The sequence below is a fragment of the Canis lupus genome, chromosome X (genome assembly GCF_011100685.1).
Source record: "Canis lupus familiaris isolate Mischka breed German Shepherd chromosome X, alternate assembly UU_Cfam_GSD_1.0, whole genome shotgun sequence".
Lineage (NCBI taxonomy): Eukaryota > Metazoa > Chordata > Mammalia > Carnivora > Canidae > Canis > Canis lupus.
Window position 1 is genome coordinate 17249884 of NC_049260.1, and position 14061 is coordinate 17263944.

The 14061-nt window shown below is 40.6% G+C and overlaps 1 protein-coding gene and 1 long non-coding RNA gene across 6 annotated transcripts in view; one reads left to right on the forward strand and one right to left on the reverse strand.

Annotated features, from left to right (window-relative positions):
• Positions 1-12729, reverse strand: part of LOC119868170 — a 75122-nt gene extending 62393 nt beyond the window's left edge. The window contains exons 1-2 of the long non-coding RNA XR_005385918.1: positions 12516-12729; positions 5714-5805 (exon numbers count right to left, since the gene is read on the reverse strand). This is a non-coding gene — a long non-coding RNA (uncharacterized LOC119868170). The remainder of the gene's footprint in view (positions 1-5713; positions 5806-12515) is intronic.
• Positions 12730-13360: 631 nt separating this feature from the next.
• CNKSR2 (connector enhancer of kinase suppressor of Ras 2) overlaps positions 13361-14061 on the forward strand; it is a 276753-nt gene continuing 276052 nt past the window's right edge. For all 5 annotated transcript variants that reach the window (XM_038587046.1, XM_038587047.1, XM_038587048.1 and 2 more), the window contains exon 1: positions 13361-13424. In XM_038587046.1, the coding sequence (XP_038442974.1) occupies positions 13361-13424 (64 nt within the window). The remainder of the gene's footprint in view (positions 13425-14061) is intronic.

The window sequence follows — 14061 nt, forward strand, 5'->3', positions numbered from 1 at the left end:
AGCTGACTGTCACTATTAATAAATTTGCTAATTAGGACATTATCCATGGACTTTCCACCACAGCAGAACAGGATTCACCTAATTTATAACATACCTCTACTGTTCATTCATTCCCCCAATATGATTATTTTCAGCTCCTGAATAGCTTACCATTTTATCTTTAAGGAATATATTTAGATGTTTATTTTCTTTTCCATCAATTCTATAAAGTATCCCATGACTCTTTCCCATATAAGATGAATATACCAGCACTCTCACCTTTCTCCTTTAGTTTTCTTCCCTCCTTGAAATCAACTTTATCCAAGATTAATATACCCACTTCTGTAATTTTTTAAATTATATTTGCTGAAAATATCTTTTTCCATGCTTTTACTTTTCAACCTGCCTGTATCATTATGTTTAGAGCTTTTGATAGACCACATATAGTTGGGTTATGTTTTTTAATTCACTCTGCAAATCTTTTAATTGGTGTACTTACATCATTTGTATGTAAGGTAATTATTAGGTTGGAGCTTAAGTTTGCTAGTTTATTTTTTGTTTTATGTTTGTTCTGTTTTTCATTTATTTTCTTTTTCCTGTCTTCCTATGGGTTACATGAATATTTTTTAGAAACTCATTTTATCAATAGTGTTTTTGAGTGTATATCTCATATAGCTTTTCAGTGGTTGTCCTAGATATTATATATACATAACTTATTATAGACTACTGGTATCATCATTTTACCATTTAAACTGAAGTTTAGAAACCTTACCTCTCTTTGTATGACTTTACTCTCCTCCATTTATACTGTAATAATCTTATATATATCCTCTACATACATTGAAAACTAATTCAGAACAGTATTATAATTTTTGCTTCAATAATCAACCATAATTTAGAAAACTCAAAAGGAGAAGGCAAGTTCATATTGTATTTACCCATATTTTTGCTTACCATGTTCTTTCTTCCTTCTGGAGGTTCCTTCTTTTATCATTTCCTTTCTGTTTAGAGAATTTCCTTTAGCCATTTTTTTAGAGTAGATCTGCTAGCTAAAGTTCTTAGTTTTCTTTCATTTGAAGATATGTTGACTTATCCCTCATTCTTGGAAGATATTTTTGCTGAATATAGAATTCTGAATTCTGGGTTGACAGCCCTTTCAGCATTTGAAAAATGTTGTAACACTTTCTGCACTCTAGAGTTTCCTCCCTTTTTTGCCTTTTATAAGTATTTTTTTATTGTGATAAAATAGACATAACAAAACTTACCACTTTAACCATTTTAAGTGTTAAATTCAGTGCCAATGGCATTAAGTACATTCACAATGTGGTACAACTATCACCACTATCCACTTCTCAAGCTTATCCATTAGAAAATCAACCCCCATACTTCCCTCCCCTACCACCTAATAACCACTATTCCGCTCTATGAATTTGCCTATTCTAGGTACCTCATATAGGTGAAATTATAATAGTAGTCCTTTTGTGTCTGGCTTCTTTTTTACTTAGCATGGTGTTTTCAAAGTTTGTCCATGTTGTAGCATGTGTTATAACTCCAAATCTTTTTTTTTAAGATTTTACTTATTTATTTATGAGAGAGAGAGAGGGCGGGGGCAGAGACACAGGCAGAGGGAGAAGCAGGCTCCATGCAGGATGCCCGATGTGAGACTCGATCCTGGGTCTCCAGGATCATGCCCTGGGCTGAAGTTGGTGCTAAACCACTGAGCCACCTTGGCTGCCCAAACACCAAATCTTTTTAAGGCTGAATAACATTCCATTGTATGTATATGCCATATTTTTTTATATATCCATCTGTTGATGAACATTTGGGTTGTTTCTACCTTTTGACTATTGTGAATAACTTTGCTGTGAACATTGGTATACAAGTATCTGATTGAGTCTCTGCTTTCAATTTGTTTGGGTATATACTAGAAGTAGAATTGCTAAATCATATGATAATTCTATTTTTAATATTTTGGGGAACTACCAGACTGTTCTCCGCAGTGGTTGTACCATTTCATATTCCCATCAGCAATGCACAAGAGTTTTCATTTCTCCACATCCTCATCAGTTATTTTCTTTTTTTTTTCATAGCTGCCCACCCAATGAGTGTAAAGTCATTGTAGTTTCTCATTGTGGTTTTCATGTGCACTCCCTTAATGATTAGTGATGGTGAGCATTTTTTCATTTGCTTTTTGGCCATTGTATATCTTCTTGGGAGAAATGTCTATTCAAGTCCTCTGCCCATTTTTTAGATGGGTTGTTGTTGTTTTTTAACTTGTAGGAGTTCTTTTTTATATTCTGGATATTAATTCCTTTTTTAAGATTTTATTTTTAAGTAATCTGCACACCCAACGTGGGGCTCAAACTCCCAACCCTGAAATCAAGAGTCACATGCTCTACCAATTGAGCCAGCTAGGTGCTCCTGGATATTAATTCCTGATCAGATATATGATTTGTAAACATTTTTGCCATTCTGTGAGTTGTTTTCTCACTTTATAATGTTTTTTAATGCACAAATGTTTTCAATTCATCTATTTTTTTTATTTCATTGACAGTGCTTTTGTTGTCATATGTAAAAAATCATTGCCAAATTCAATATCATGGAGATTGTCTCCAGTGTTTTCTTCTAAGAGTTTTAGTTTTAGCTCTTACATTTATGTCTTTGATCCATTTTGTGTTAGTTTGTGTGTGTGTGTGTGTGTGTGTGTTAGTTTTTATATACAGTACAAGGTAAGGATCCATATTCATGGTCTTGCATTTAATTTTTGGGGTGTTTATTGTTGTTGCTGTTGCTTATTAATGTTTCTGTGGGGGGGACAAGAACTTGGAGTTTCCAGGTAGCCATTTCGCTGACATCCTTCTGGACTCTGGTTCCTGATAAGAAATCAGCTACCAAATTATTTTCCCCCTATTGGTAAGGTATTGCTTCTGTCTGGCTGATTTTTTTTTTTCTTTGCTTTTAGTTTTCAGGAATTTGACCATGGCATGTCTTGGTTGGAATTCATTGTCTCTTGAATTTATAGGTTTATGTCGTTTGCTATATTTGGAAAGTTTTTAGCCATTATTTCTTTGAGTCCTTTTTCAACTCTGCCCTCTTTCCCCTCTCCTATAGGACTCCAACAACATGATTGTGCGATCTATTATTTTTGTACCATAGGTCCCTGAGCCTCTGTTCTTTTTTTAAAAATCTTTTTCCTCTTTGTTGTTAAAATTTAATAATTTCTACTATTCTATATTCCAGCTAACTGATTCTTTCCTCAGTCCCCTCCATTCTGCAATTTAGCCTCTACGTTTTTTATTATATTTTTTCAGTTTTAAATTTCATTTGTTTCTTTGTTTTCTATTTCTTTGTTGACATTTTCTCATATTTTATCATATGTTTCAAATGTATTTTAATTATTTATTGAAGCATTTTTAAGATAGCTGCTTTAAAATGTCAGATAATTCTAACATTTTTGTTATCTTTTTTTTCAGTCAATTTGTTATCTTCCTGGTTCTTGGTATGACAAGTGAATTTCATTTGAGATCTGAACATTTTGTGTATCATGTTATGACTCTCTGGATCTAATAATATAAACCTTCTCTTTTAATTATGACACTGTTCCTGCAGAGGAAGCTAGGGTGCTGGCTTCTTTCTGCCAGGGCTAATAAACATCCAGTTCCCTATACAGTCTTGATTGACAACTTAGAGTAGGCTTCTCATTACTTCTGGGCCATGGATGGAGTTCTAACTTCCCTACAGGTTTCTACTAATACCTATGAGGCTGGGAAGGGTAGGAGTTATTTCAATACTTAAGCTCACTATTTGGTCTCTGCTGACATCATGAAGTGGGAGGTATTCTCATTATTATTGGACAGTGATCAAACTCTTTTGACTCTCTACAAGGACTTCTCTGACACCACCCCAGAAGACACTCTGTTACTGCTGGGTGGAGGTAGCAATTCAGGCTCCACTGACAACAGAAAAAGGTGGGGGGTCATTACTGCCTGGCAAGGATGAGTGTCCCAGTTCCTGGCTTTCTCTCACACCACCATTGAAAGGATATCGGAATGCCCTGCTACAGCCTAGCAAAGTAAAAGTCTTGGCTCCCTACTTCGCCTTTGCTGGCATAGGTGGGGATGGGGTCACAGTTTTTCTGTGGTATTTGGCTGGAGCAGAGTAGTTATTATTTCAGTGTTTTCTACCTTGCTAAGCTGCCCCTTTCCTGATCCTCAGCTAGAGATCAGGCTCTTCTTGGGACTTTTTTGTTTGTGCCTTCCATGTTTTCAGGGTGCCAGCTTCTTCAGCTCTGTGTTATATGAGCAAAAAATTAAAAACCCAGAGAACTCACCAGCGTGTCATTCTTTGGGTCTGAGTTCCCATGCTACTTTACTTTGTTCTTTTTCTTTCAAAGTCTTCTTATGTCTGTTTTATATATAATGTCCACAGGTTTTAGTCTAATTTAGTGGGAGGAATAAGGAAAGGTATCTCTACTTGATCTTTCTGGAAAAGGAAGCCCTCTCCTTAATTTATAAATATAAATCAGATCATGTTACTGACCTGTTTACAAATTTTAATGGCTTTTCACTGCACTTTAAGCTAGTTACCACATAGACTTATAAGATCCTGTATTCTCCAACTCCATCCTATTTCTCTGGCCTCTTATGCCTTTGCCCATTCACTGTTTCAGCCATACTGATTTCCTTTCTGTTCCTCAATCGCCTCCAACTCTTTACTGCCACAAGAACTTCACCCATGATTTTACTTCCCCTTCTCTTGAATAAGCTATTTCTGATCTTTACCTGCTTGAATTTTTCTTCCTTTTTAAAAAATATATGTATGTATATATGTATGTATGTATGTATGTATTTTACTTGAGAGAAATAGAGAGAGCTCAAGTGGGGGCCATGAGACAGAGAAAATCTCCAGCAGATTGTGTGCTCAGTGCAGAGTTCAATGCAGCGCTTGATCTCATGACCCTGACATCATGACCTGAGCCAAAATCAAGAGTCACATGCTCAACCGACTGAGCCACCCAAACCGCTCCTACTTGTATTCTTCTATCTTAAGACTGTGTCTAAAAGTCACCTATTCAGAGAAATCTTCTCTCATCACCTTAATGAATTTCCTCTCTCCCTCATTCCAACAATTCTCTATCACTACACCTTGTACATTTCATATCAATACTTTCTATGATTTGCATTTATGCATTTATATATATATTGTTTGTTTACTAGTACAGTGTACATTTCCCACCATGTTATAACTCTACAGGATCAGGAGTCATATCCATTATATTCATTAGTTTACCTATGGTGCTTAGCCCATTATCCAATATACAATTGTATATTACATTGCCATCTTATAATCTAGAAAGATCCTTATTTATTTATTCTTTTGGTATACATTCATATTTCTGTATTGTGGAATATACCCAAAATACCTTTGTACATGTCTATCATTTAGCTAGCTACATTATATCAAAAATATCTATTGGTATGCTTTGGTTTATGGGACTGGAAAACAGCAACCATGTTTTGCTCATTTTTCTAACACTGCTTAGCACAGGGCATATAGAGAGTAGATGCTCTTTTTAAAAAATCAATGAATGATAGCTTTGCATTATGCTACAAAGTCTTTGAAACAGTGCTGAAGAAAAACTAATGAAGCCAAAATATTTTCAGTACTTAGATCACCAGAATCACTAAGTTTCCTTTCAAAATCAAGAAAATGTCAAAAATAGTGACAAACTTACATGCCTTTCTCTCTTTCTGGATACAGTTCCTGGTCAGTGAAAATAAGTGATTTGTTCCATGTGATATGAGCATCCATTATGTGCCAATTTTCCTGGAATTAAATGAAACCCATTTCAGAGAAAAAGACAAAAATCTATGGAGAAAGAAAGCAATCTTCCTTTCCCACTCCCCGTCTTCAATCATCTGTAGTCTGTCAGTTATTAACAAAAGATTAAATAATTTGTCGTCTACTTGAGCACTTTTTACATTTAAAAAATATGATCTATAGGGATGTACCTGTGAATTTACAAAGAGGACCTCTGAACTTATCTAGCACCAATTGTATCAGTTCACATTTGCCACTAGCAAGGAAGACTGCTAAATGTTCAGAGAAAAATGAACCTAACATATGAAGGAATTCCGTAAAATCTGTTTTGTAAAAAAATAATGTAAAAGCTCAGAAGAAAGGATTTAGATCAGGGTTTTTTTTATCTTGCAACATTAATACAGATTTTTTTGAGTTAATTATGTGGTTAACTTAGGGAGCCCAAATAATTAGGGAAAATCCAATCTTTTCCAATTTGTACTGGTGCTGCTGCTGCTGCTGCTGCTGGTAATTTACTAGGCCAGAGCTGGACTGGCCTAGTTTATTCAGGCACAGGCTCAACAGAGCTCACTCTTTGGGGGAGTATTTATGGACTTCCTAGATCAGATCTGTGCCAAGTGGTCAAGTAGTACCTCAGCAGCAACATGGTGACAGCTGCTAGGTTGGCTTATCACACTTCCATAAATTCAGCTGGTAAGGTGAAAACAACCCCAAATGGATTTAGAAAAGTTATTTACACAGCAATGCAAGATCAGCATGCCCTCAGCTTCACATGTCCCTAGTCCCAGGATGATACCAAACTGGAGGGGCCAAATGATAGATGATACAAGTGGTGGGTTGCTCTGTCATCAAAGAGAAAACTCTAAACTACAGCTGAACAGTTCTTTAGTCTGAAGCTATACCTGAAGCTGATGCCTCACTGGAACTAGCATGGCAAATGAGAAATGGATTTGGGATAGCTCCTCACAAGATTGTGTTGCCGTGTTCCAGAGAAGATCATAGGGCTTTCTGCCAAGACATGTGTCATACTGAGGTTGAGTCTTGTCTACATGACCTATGTAGAGATATACAAAATCACCAGAATGCCATGACAAAGCTGTTCTACAATCTCACAAGGAGAGAAGGATTTCAAAGCTAGCTTAGTTTAAAAGGTGCTATCAATCTATAAGCGGCAAAAACATAATCACCTTAGAGTAGGGATCATCATTAGTGTCTGAGACTTTATTCCAAAAGAGTAATGCATGTAATGGTGGTAAATTGGAGAATCATTACCATTCATTGGGGAGCCATCTGAATAAGATATACACATAGGTGGGCTATGAGGAAGGACAGAGGAAAAACTGACTCATGAAAAAGTTAATGCTCTGTATACCAAGCCCCCCCTCCCATTCTGATGTCCAGTTCTTTCACAGATCTTAATAAGGGCATGAAAGATATCTAAATTTATAAAACCATCAGATTCTTCTCAGTTCTTATTGGAACAACATAATTTTGGTGCTTCCCACAGTTTTCCATGCCTTTCTACCAGAAATTATTTTATCACAGGGCTACCATATCACTGCATTCTCTTGGTTCCTCTCATAATTCACTGATTTTCTCTTTTTCTTTTGTGGGCCTCCTCTATGGGCATCTTACACTCCCCCTGTCTCATTCATATTCTTGTTTTAGTATGACTCTCAAATCTTTATCTTCAATTCAAATTGAGTTTCCCATTCATATCTGTGAATGCAGAAACTAGCTACTGCAAATCCCTTCTTGGCTGTCCATAGGCCTCTCATGTTTAGAATGTCCAATACAGAACTAATATCTCAGATTACTTCTGCCTCCCAAATCTGCTGCTTCTATTTTATTTCGGGGGGGGGGAGAGATAATTTATTCACTCACCCAACCTAGAATCCTGGGAATCATTTTCAATATTGTTCTTTTCCTAACCTCTCATTTCTAATCAATCACCAAGCTCTGAATATTTATTTAATATATCCCCTTCTCTCCATCTCTACCTCTACTATTCTATTTCTGTCCCAAGACATCTATTTACTAGTCTATTGTCACATCTTCCAAATCGACCCTCCCCATAATGTCCCTCTCAAATCTATGCTCTCCATGGTTGCCAATGTAAAACATAAATATATAAATATGAGCAGTTCATTGCTGAAAATTCTTAGATGGCTCTATCTTTAAGTCATGTTTTAATTTGAGTTTTTTCCCCTGATCTGGCTATTATCTACCCCTCCCATTCTATCTACTGTCACCTTCACTTTGCTTTTCAAATTCAGCCTTCTAGGTATCTCCACACAGTACTCTGTAACTTTGTTCACACTGAACTGCTTACAAGGTTTTTTCTGTATTTGTTTGGTTGCCATCCTTTAAGACCTACAATAGTCATTATCTCCTCCAAATAGTCTTCCCCTCAATAGTTAGGTACTCCTCTGCACATAGTACTGGGCACATCTATCATGGCACTTACCACATTATCCTATTATATTAACAGTGAATGTTTCTGCTCCCCTTAACAGGTTATGAGCATCTTGGGTTATCTTTGCATTCACAAAATCAAACTAATTTTTCTGATCAAAGCATACAATTTGGGCCAGCATATTGGTAATGTTCAAAAATTTTTTGTTGAAAACTTTTATATGCTCTTAATTAATGGCTGCAAAGTACACCAGAAATTTCCCTGATAGGCGAAGGCTTAATGTGTTTAAAAAACAAAACAAAACAAAACAAAACAAAACTAGGTTTCCTAATCTAGGTGGACTCTGGGATTTTTATTGTGCTATGATTAGTACAGCAGGGAATATCTGGAAAGAGTCCTTAAAAAACTCTATTGGGATAACCTAAACTCAAGCCATTTTCTCTTTACCCAGAGATGATTGCTGTGAATCTTGGTCTGCAAAGGACATGGCTTGATTTAATACAGTTTACCCTAGAGGCAGAACAGCAAAGAAAGAATTCTACTAATTTAATTATAGTCTCTGGGTGCTTCTCTCTGATAATCTAAAGGGAGGTTTGGCCCAGAGCAGCACACTTATGGCCCCATTTACATTTAAAGGTCTCTTCCTACTTGATTCCTTGACTATTGGAAGCATGGATAGATTGTTATCTGGTAGTTATATCAGAGGCTTTGGTAATTTACTCATAGCAGTTAGTTGAAATTGCACTGCAAAAAAAAGAAAAAAGAAAAAGAAAGCATTGTTCCAGAAATTTTGCCAGGCCTTCTCTGGAGCAATTTTCGTACACTGTTCTTGAGAAGAACTTGTATTTTGTTTTATCGCTACCAGTCTTATCAGAATTGCCTAGCTAATTTTTCTGATCAAGGTATACAACTTTGTGCCAGCAAAGAACACCTACTTTTGAAATTATAGTTAAAGGTGGAAAATAGAGGGCTCCTATCCTTTCCTGTATTTTAGGACATGGACTACCCTCATACCTGTTCTCTCTGTGTTGTCACTTCTCACTTATCATTCAAAAGTAAAAGATAAGACATTTTGTCTATATGTTAAATAGCTTAAAACATTAAAATATGTCTTGCATGGCAGTCTAAGGTCTGACTCAGAGCTAGCTTCTTAGTAAAAGAAATGGGAACTGACAATTAAGGGCTCTATAAAATAACGTAGGTTAGAAAATGTGGAGGTTAGAGATATTCAGCTTGTAACTATTAGAAGAAACATTCACATTATTTACTCCTGTCTATGGCCTCAAAGAGACAAAGGCTTGAAGGTCTTTCCAGTGGAATGCTTCCTTCCCTATTTGACTCAAACCCTAAGAGTCAGAACCATTAATCACCTAGATTCCAGTCAGAGGACCTTCGTAAATTCTACAACTCAAGTACTTTAGACTCATACATATTCTATAAAATCTCAACTGAAAAGATCTTGGTCAAGAGATTTTAATTTTTTCTTGAAATCTAGAGGGAGAAGAATGAAAAGGCAAAACTACAACAATTGGATTAAAAGATTATTTAAAATGATCTTTTTTGGATATGGTTGCAAACATCTCACAAGTTTTAGTTCTCCAATTAATTTAATTAACTTAGCATTTACCCTCTGCCTGCTTCCAAAAAGAATCCAAGTTTGTTTCCAAAGAATCGGTTTGGCTTTTCTGTCTAGGCTGTTAAACTATGCATGATATCATATCATTTATATGTTTTGATGTGTATTTTATGACAACATACCTTTTACCCCTAATCTTTGGGATTGTGTTGTACATTAAGAGAAAGCAAAGTTAGGCTGCCACAGTTTGTATGTAATGACGTGACATTATACTTACAAACATGGGGCAAGACATTAACATTTTGAACAATAAGCAGAATATAAAAGCTAGTTTATTTGAAAGGTTGTGGAAAGAAAATTGCAGGTAAGATTTAGCGGAGTCATTTGGAGTTAAGAATAAAAGGGTGAAGGCAATGATGATTTATTCCTTTTTGTTCTCTTTATATTAAGGATATTTGAGTGAATAGCCAGTTATGCTCTGAACTAATTAAATGAAGTAATTAATGCCTATTATATTGTCAAAATTAAAGGCAAATTGTGTGTGTGTGTGTGTGTGTGTTTTGTAGGGGAAACCTAATGGAGGAGAACTTAGGACAAATACCCAAGGCCTTGGTGAACTCTATAAGATAGTCCACACCAACATTTTGGCTCAGTCATTCTTAGTTCTTAGAATTATTTTAGTTATCTCAGGTGATTAGACTAAATTCCTTACTGTAACATAAATAGAAGAATATGTACAACTTAATTCTGATGTAGGGTCTTCCTTAAAATCCTCTCTCCCTGGGATCTTTTTCCTTCATCTTCTTTGGCACCAATCTTTTCATGAAATGTGTATTTTTTTATTTTACTGCCTACTGATCTTTGACATTTTTTTATTGATACTTTATTCATTATGCAAACAATATCTCACTCTAAACTTGCTTGCAATATATAGTCCGGTTGCTAGTCATGCAAGCCCAGTTAGAATATGCAGTTTGGCATTTCAGCCAAGTTTGGTCACTTCCTACATTCTCACAGTTGCTGACCAGGAAACTTATGGTGAGTGTCAGACTCCTTTGTGGTTAAACTTTCAAACAAGACATACTCAGTAAACATTCAATGTACCTTCTCCTTCCAAAGTACTGTTAACTTTACAATACTGTTATAAATCTTACTAGTCTTAAAAGCTCATATTCTGAAATCACCTTAACTTGGTATTACAATCATGCATCATGACCTCAGACAAATTGCCCTCTAAGCCTTATTCATTAATTCATTCAACATTTATTGAACAGTGTGTAATAAGCTCTGGGAAGAGGAAGTGAATGTGATAGCCAAGGTTTTCTCATCTGTAAAATGTGGCTAATGACAGCTGTTTTGAGGATAAAATGTATGTAACATATGTAGCACACTGCTCAATATATGTTGTTATTAGCAGTTATTATTTTGATAAAGTAACTTTTCACATCTCCCTATGACTGTAACTTCTAATGATTCACAACGGATTTGTATCCATTCCTTTTCTGAACATAAAGCGACTCTATAAATTGCTGATGCTAAAAATCATCTTTTCTAGAAAATACTGATGCAATATTCTGAGACTCAATTGGAATATAAGCACTCCAAAATGCCTTTCACACCTGATTAGCCAAGAAAAAACTGTAAATCACAACCATGATCTGGATTGTGAATGGAAGGTGCTATACCGGTATACTCTGAAGCTAGACTTGTCTAGATAACCTTCTAAATTTCTTCCCATATACTTTTAAGTTTGGATTATTAGAAAAATAAACAAGCATACAGACGAGCTATCTTAAGTTTTACCTGGCTTGTATCACTAGCCTGAAAACCTCAAAATATTTTAACTACTGTGGTTTCAGTTCTTTGTGTGTGGGGGCAAGGGGGGAGGGGGGGGTGTCAACTCAAGCCAGTTGAGAAAAGTGGCAGTTCACGCAATAGAACTAGAGAAAATGGGTTACTGTAGGAAACAAATCAATGGCAAAACCAATCAACATTAGTGAAATGGTCACAGAAATAAAATGAGTTTCTCTCTTATTCAATGGGTCTATTTAAGAAGGACAAAAAAAAGAAAAAACACCCATCTCTCATGGTGGTAGAGAGTTTAGAGAGTTTGCATCTATATTTTCTAGGATTATCTGTCATTTAAACTGAAGCCTCATTAGGCAACTGTCTTTTACTAAGGGTTGCGTAGTAGCCTTTATAAGATTTTTGAAGAACATGAGTTTTGAAGGATCGTGTTTAACATTTGTCACTCATCTTAAATCCCAGCGTTAGCCCCTCAGTATTCATACAGGATTATCTGAAAACAAAGGGACATCCCCTAAAATAGGTACTGGGCGCTCACGGCTTTGAAGGGGTTGGCCGCAAACCCGACAGCGAGCCCTTCAAATGGCACGTGGGGCCGAGCGTGTCTCGGTGTCAGCGCGAGCAGCACCTGCAGGTTCCGGGCTGCACGCCTGACTTCCCAGGCCCAGGGCACCACCGGGGCGGTCCGACAGCACTGGCCCTGCTGCCTCGTCATCGCTGCGTTTCTGGCTGGCGGAGCGGGCTCCCGTCCGCGGCACTCCACGCCCCCGTGTCAGCAGGCGTGCGCGGGGCTCGGGAATCACCTCGGAAGCCCACTCAAGCCGCGGGGAGGGCGTGAGCGAGGAAAGCCCGCGCTCTCGCTGTAACCCCCGCGCTCGGCGGTGGCCCCCCTCCCCCCGGCGGCGGGGCCACAGGTACCTCCTCAGCCGCCTGAGCATTCAGCGTTCAACCGGTGGGCGGCCCGTCCCGCAGCCTCCACGTCCGCTGAGAGGCCCCCTCCGAGCCGCCCGCAACTGACTGACTGCCCCGGGGCCGGACCTTGCGCCGACGCCGCTGCGCAAGCGCTCCTAGCGCGCCTCTGTCCCGGGGCGGCTCGCCCGGCGGGAACGCGAAGCTGCCAGCGGCTCGCACCTGCCTGACTGACAGGCAGACCCCGGGCTCGGGCCTCGTGCCGGAGCGCGCACGCGCCTCGCGCGCCTGCCGTCGGCCCCGGGGGCGGGACCGCGCGGCAGCGAGCAGGCGGGGGGCTTGTGGCGCGCGCGCCCCGCACCCGAGGGCTGCGGAGAGATATTTTGGGTGGCAGGAGGCCCCTCGTCATTTCCGCCGGGCAGCTTGTGGTGCCCGGGGCTTCACTCCCGCGCGCGAGGCGAGCGGGCAAGTTGGTTGCGGGCGTGCGGCGGCGGCTCCTTTTCTCAACGCCTCGACCCTCGGCAGTGCAAGCCATGAACTGAAGCCCTGGAGGGACGGAGAGCCGAGCCGAGCGGCGGAGCAACAGCAGCACCCGCCACTGCGGGGACCGAGCAGAGAGTCCGCACCGAGCCGCGACCCCGGAGCGGTTCTCTCGCCGTCGCCGCTCCCGCCGCCGCTGTCCGCCGTTTGCTAACAGACACTGCAGCCGCGAGACCCGACACACAAAAGCCGTCTTCTCGCCACCCGCCCAACGAGGCAGCGGCCGGCGAGGGACCCCACCTGAGGGCGACTCGGGCTGCCGAGTTCGTTTTGTGTCTCATCTCTGTGCCCCGCGCGGCAGCGACCCCGCGCCCATGGCTCTGATCATGGAACCGGTGAGCAAATGGTCTCCGAGTCAAGTAGTGGACTGGATGAAAGGTAATGCCCGCTGTGCGGAGGGCGAGGCGAGGCGGTCCTGGGCGCGGGGTCCCGGCGCGCGACAGGGAAGGGCGCCTACCGCGGCCGAGCCCGCCATCGGGGCTTCTGCTGCCTGCTGGTGGTGCGCTGGGGGGACGGGGGGGCGGAGGTCCTCCGGGGCCGGCGGGGGCTCGGGATCCCGACCTCCTATTGTCTTCGGTGGTCGCTCCCCCGCTAGAGAGGGGCGCGGAGAGCGCTGGGGTTGCCGGCGCTACCGGGTACGGTTAGAAGGCGGGCCGCGGAATCCCGGTACGTCTCGCCTCCTCCTCGCTCCTCACGGCGCCCCTAGGCCGGGAGGACGTGGCGACCCTTGTCTCTCTGCTCGGGGAGGAGCCCCCCGGGACCTGCTCCTTTGCTCGTTCCTTCCCGGGCCCCTTTGTTCCTGGAAAACCTAACGCCCCCTCGGTGGCCGCTCCTGCCAGGTGCCTTTTGCGGCGGCAACTCTCCCTACAACTTTTAAGCCCATATAATGGGGTCAGGACGTGGCTGCCCGGGTTTGGACCCGGGGAACTCCCCCAGTTTGGGCTGAGGATGCTCGGCGGATGCGCTACTTTGGGGGAAAGGAAAACATCCTTCCCCTGGGACAGCATCCGCGCTG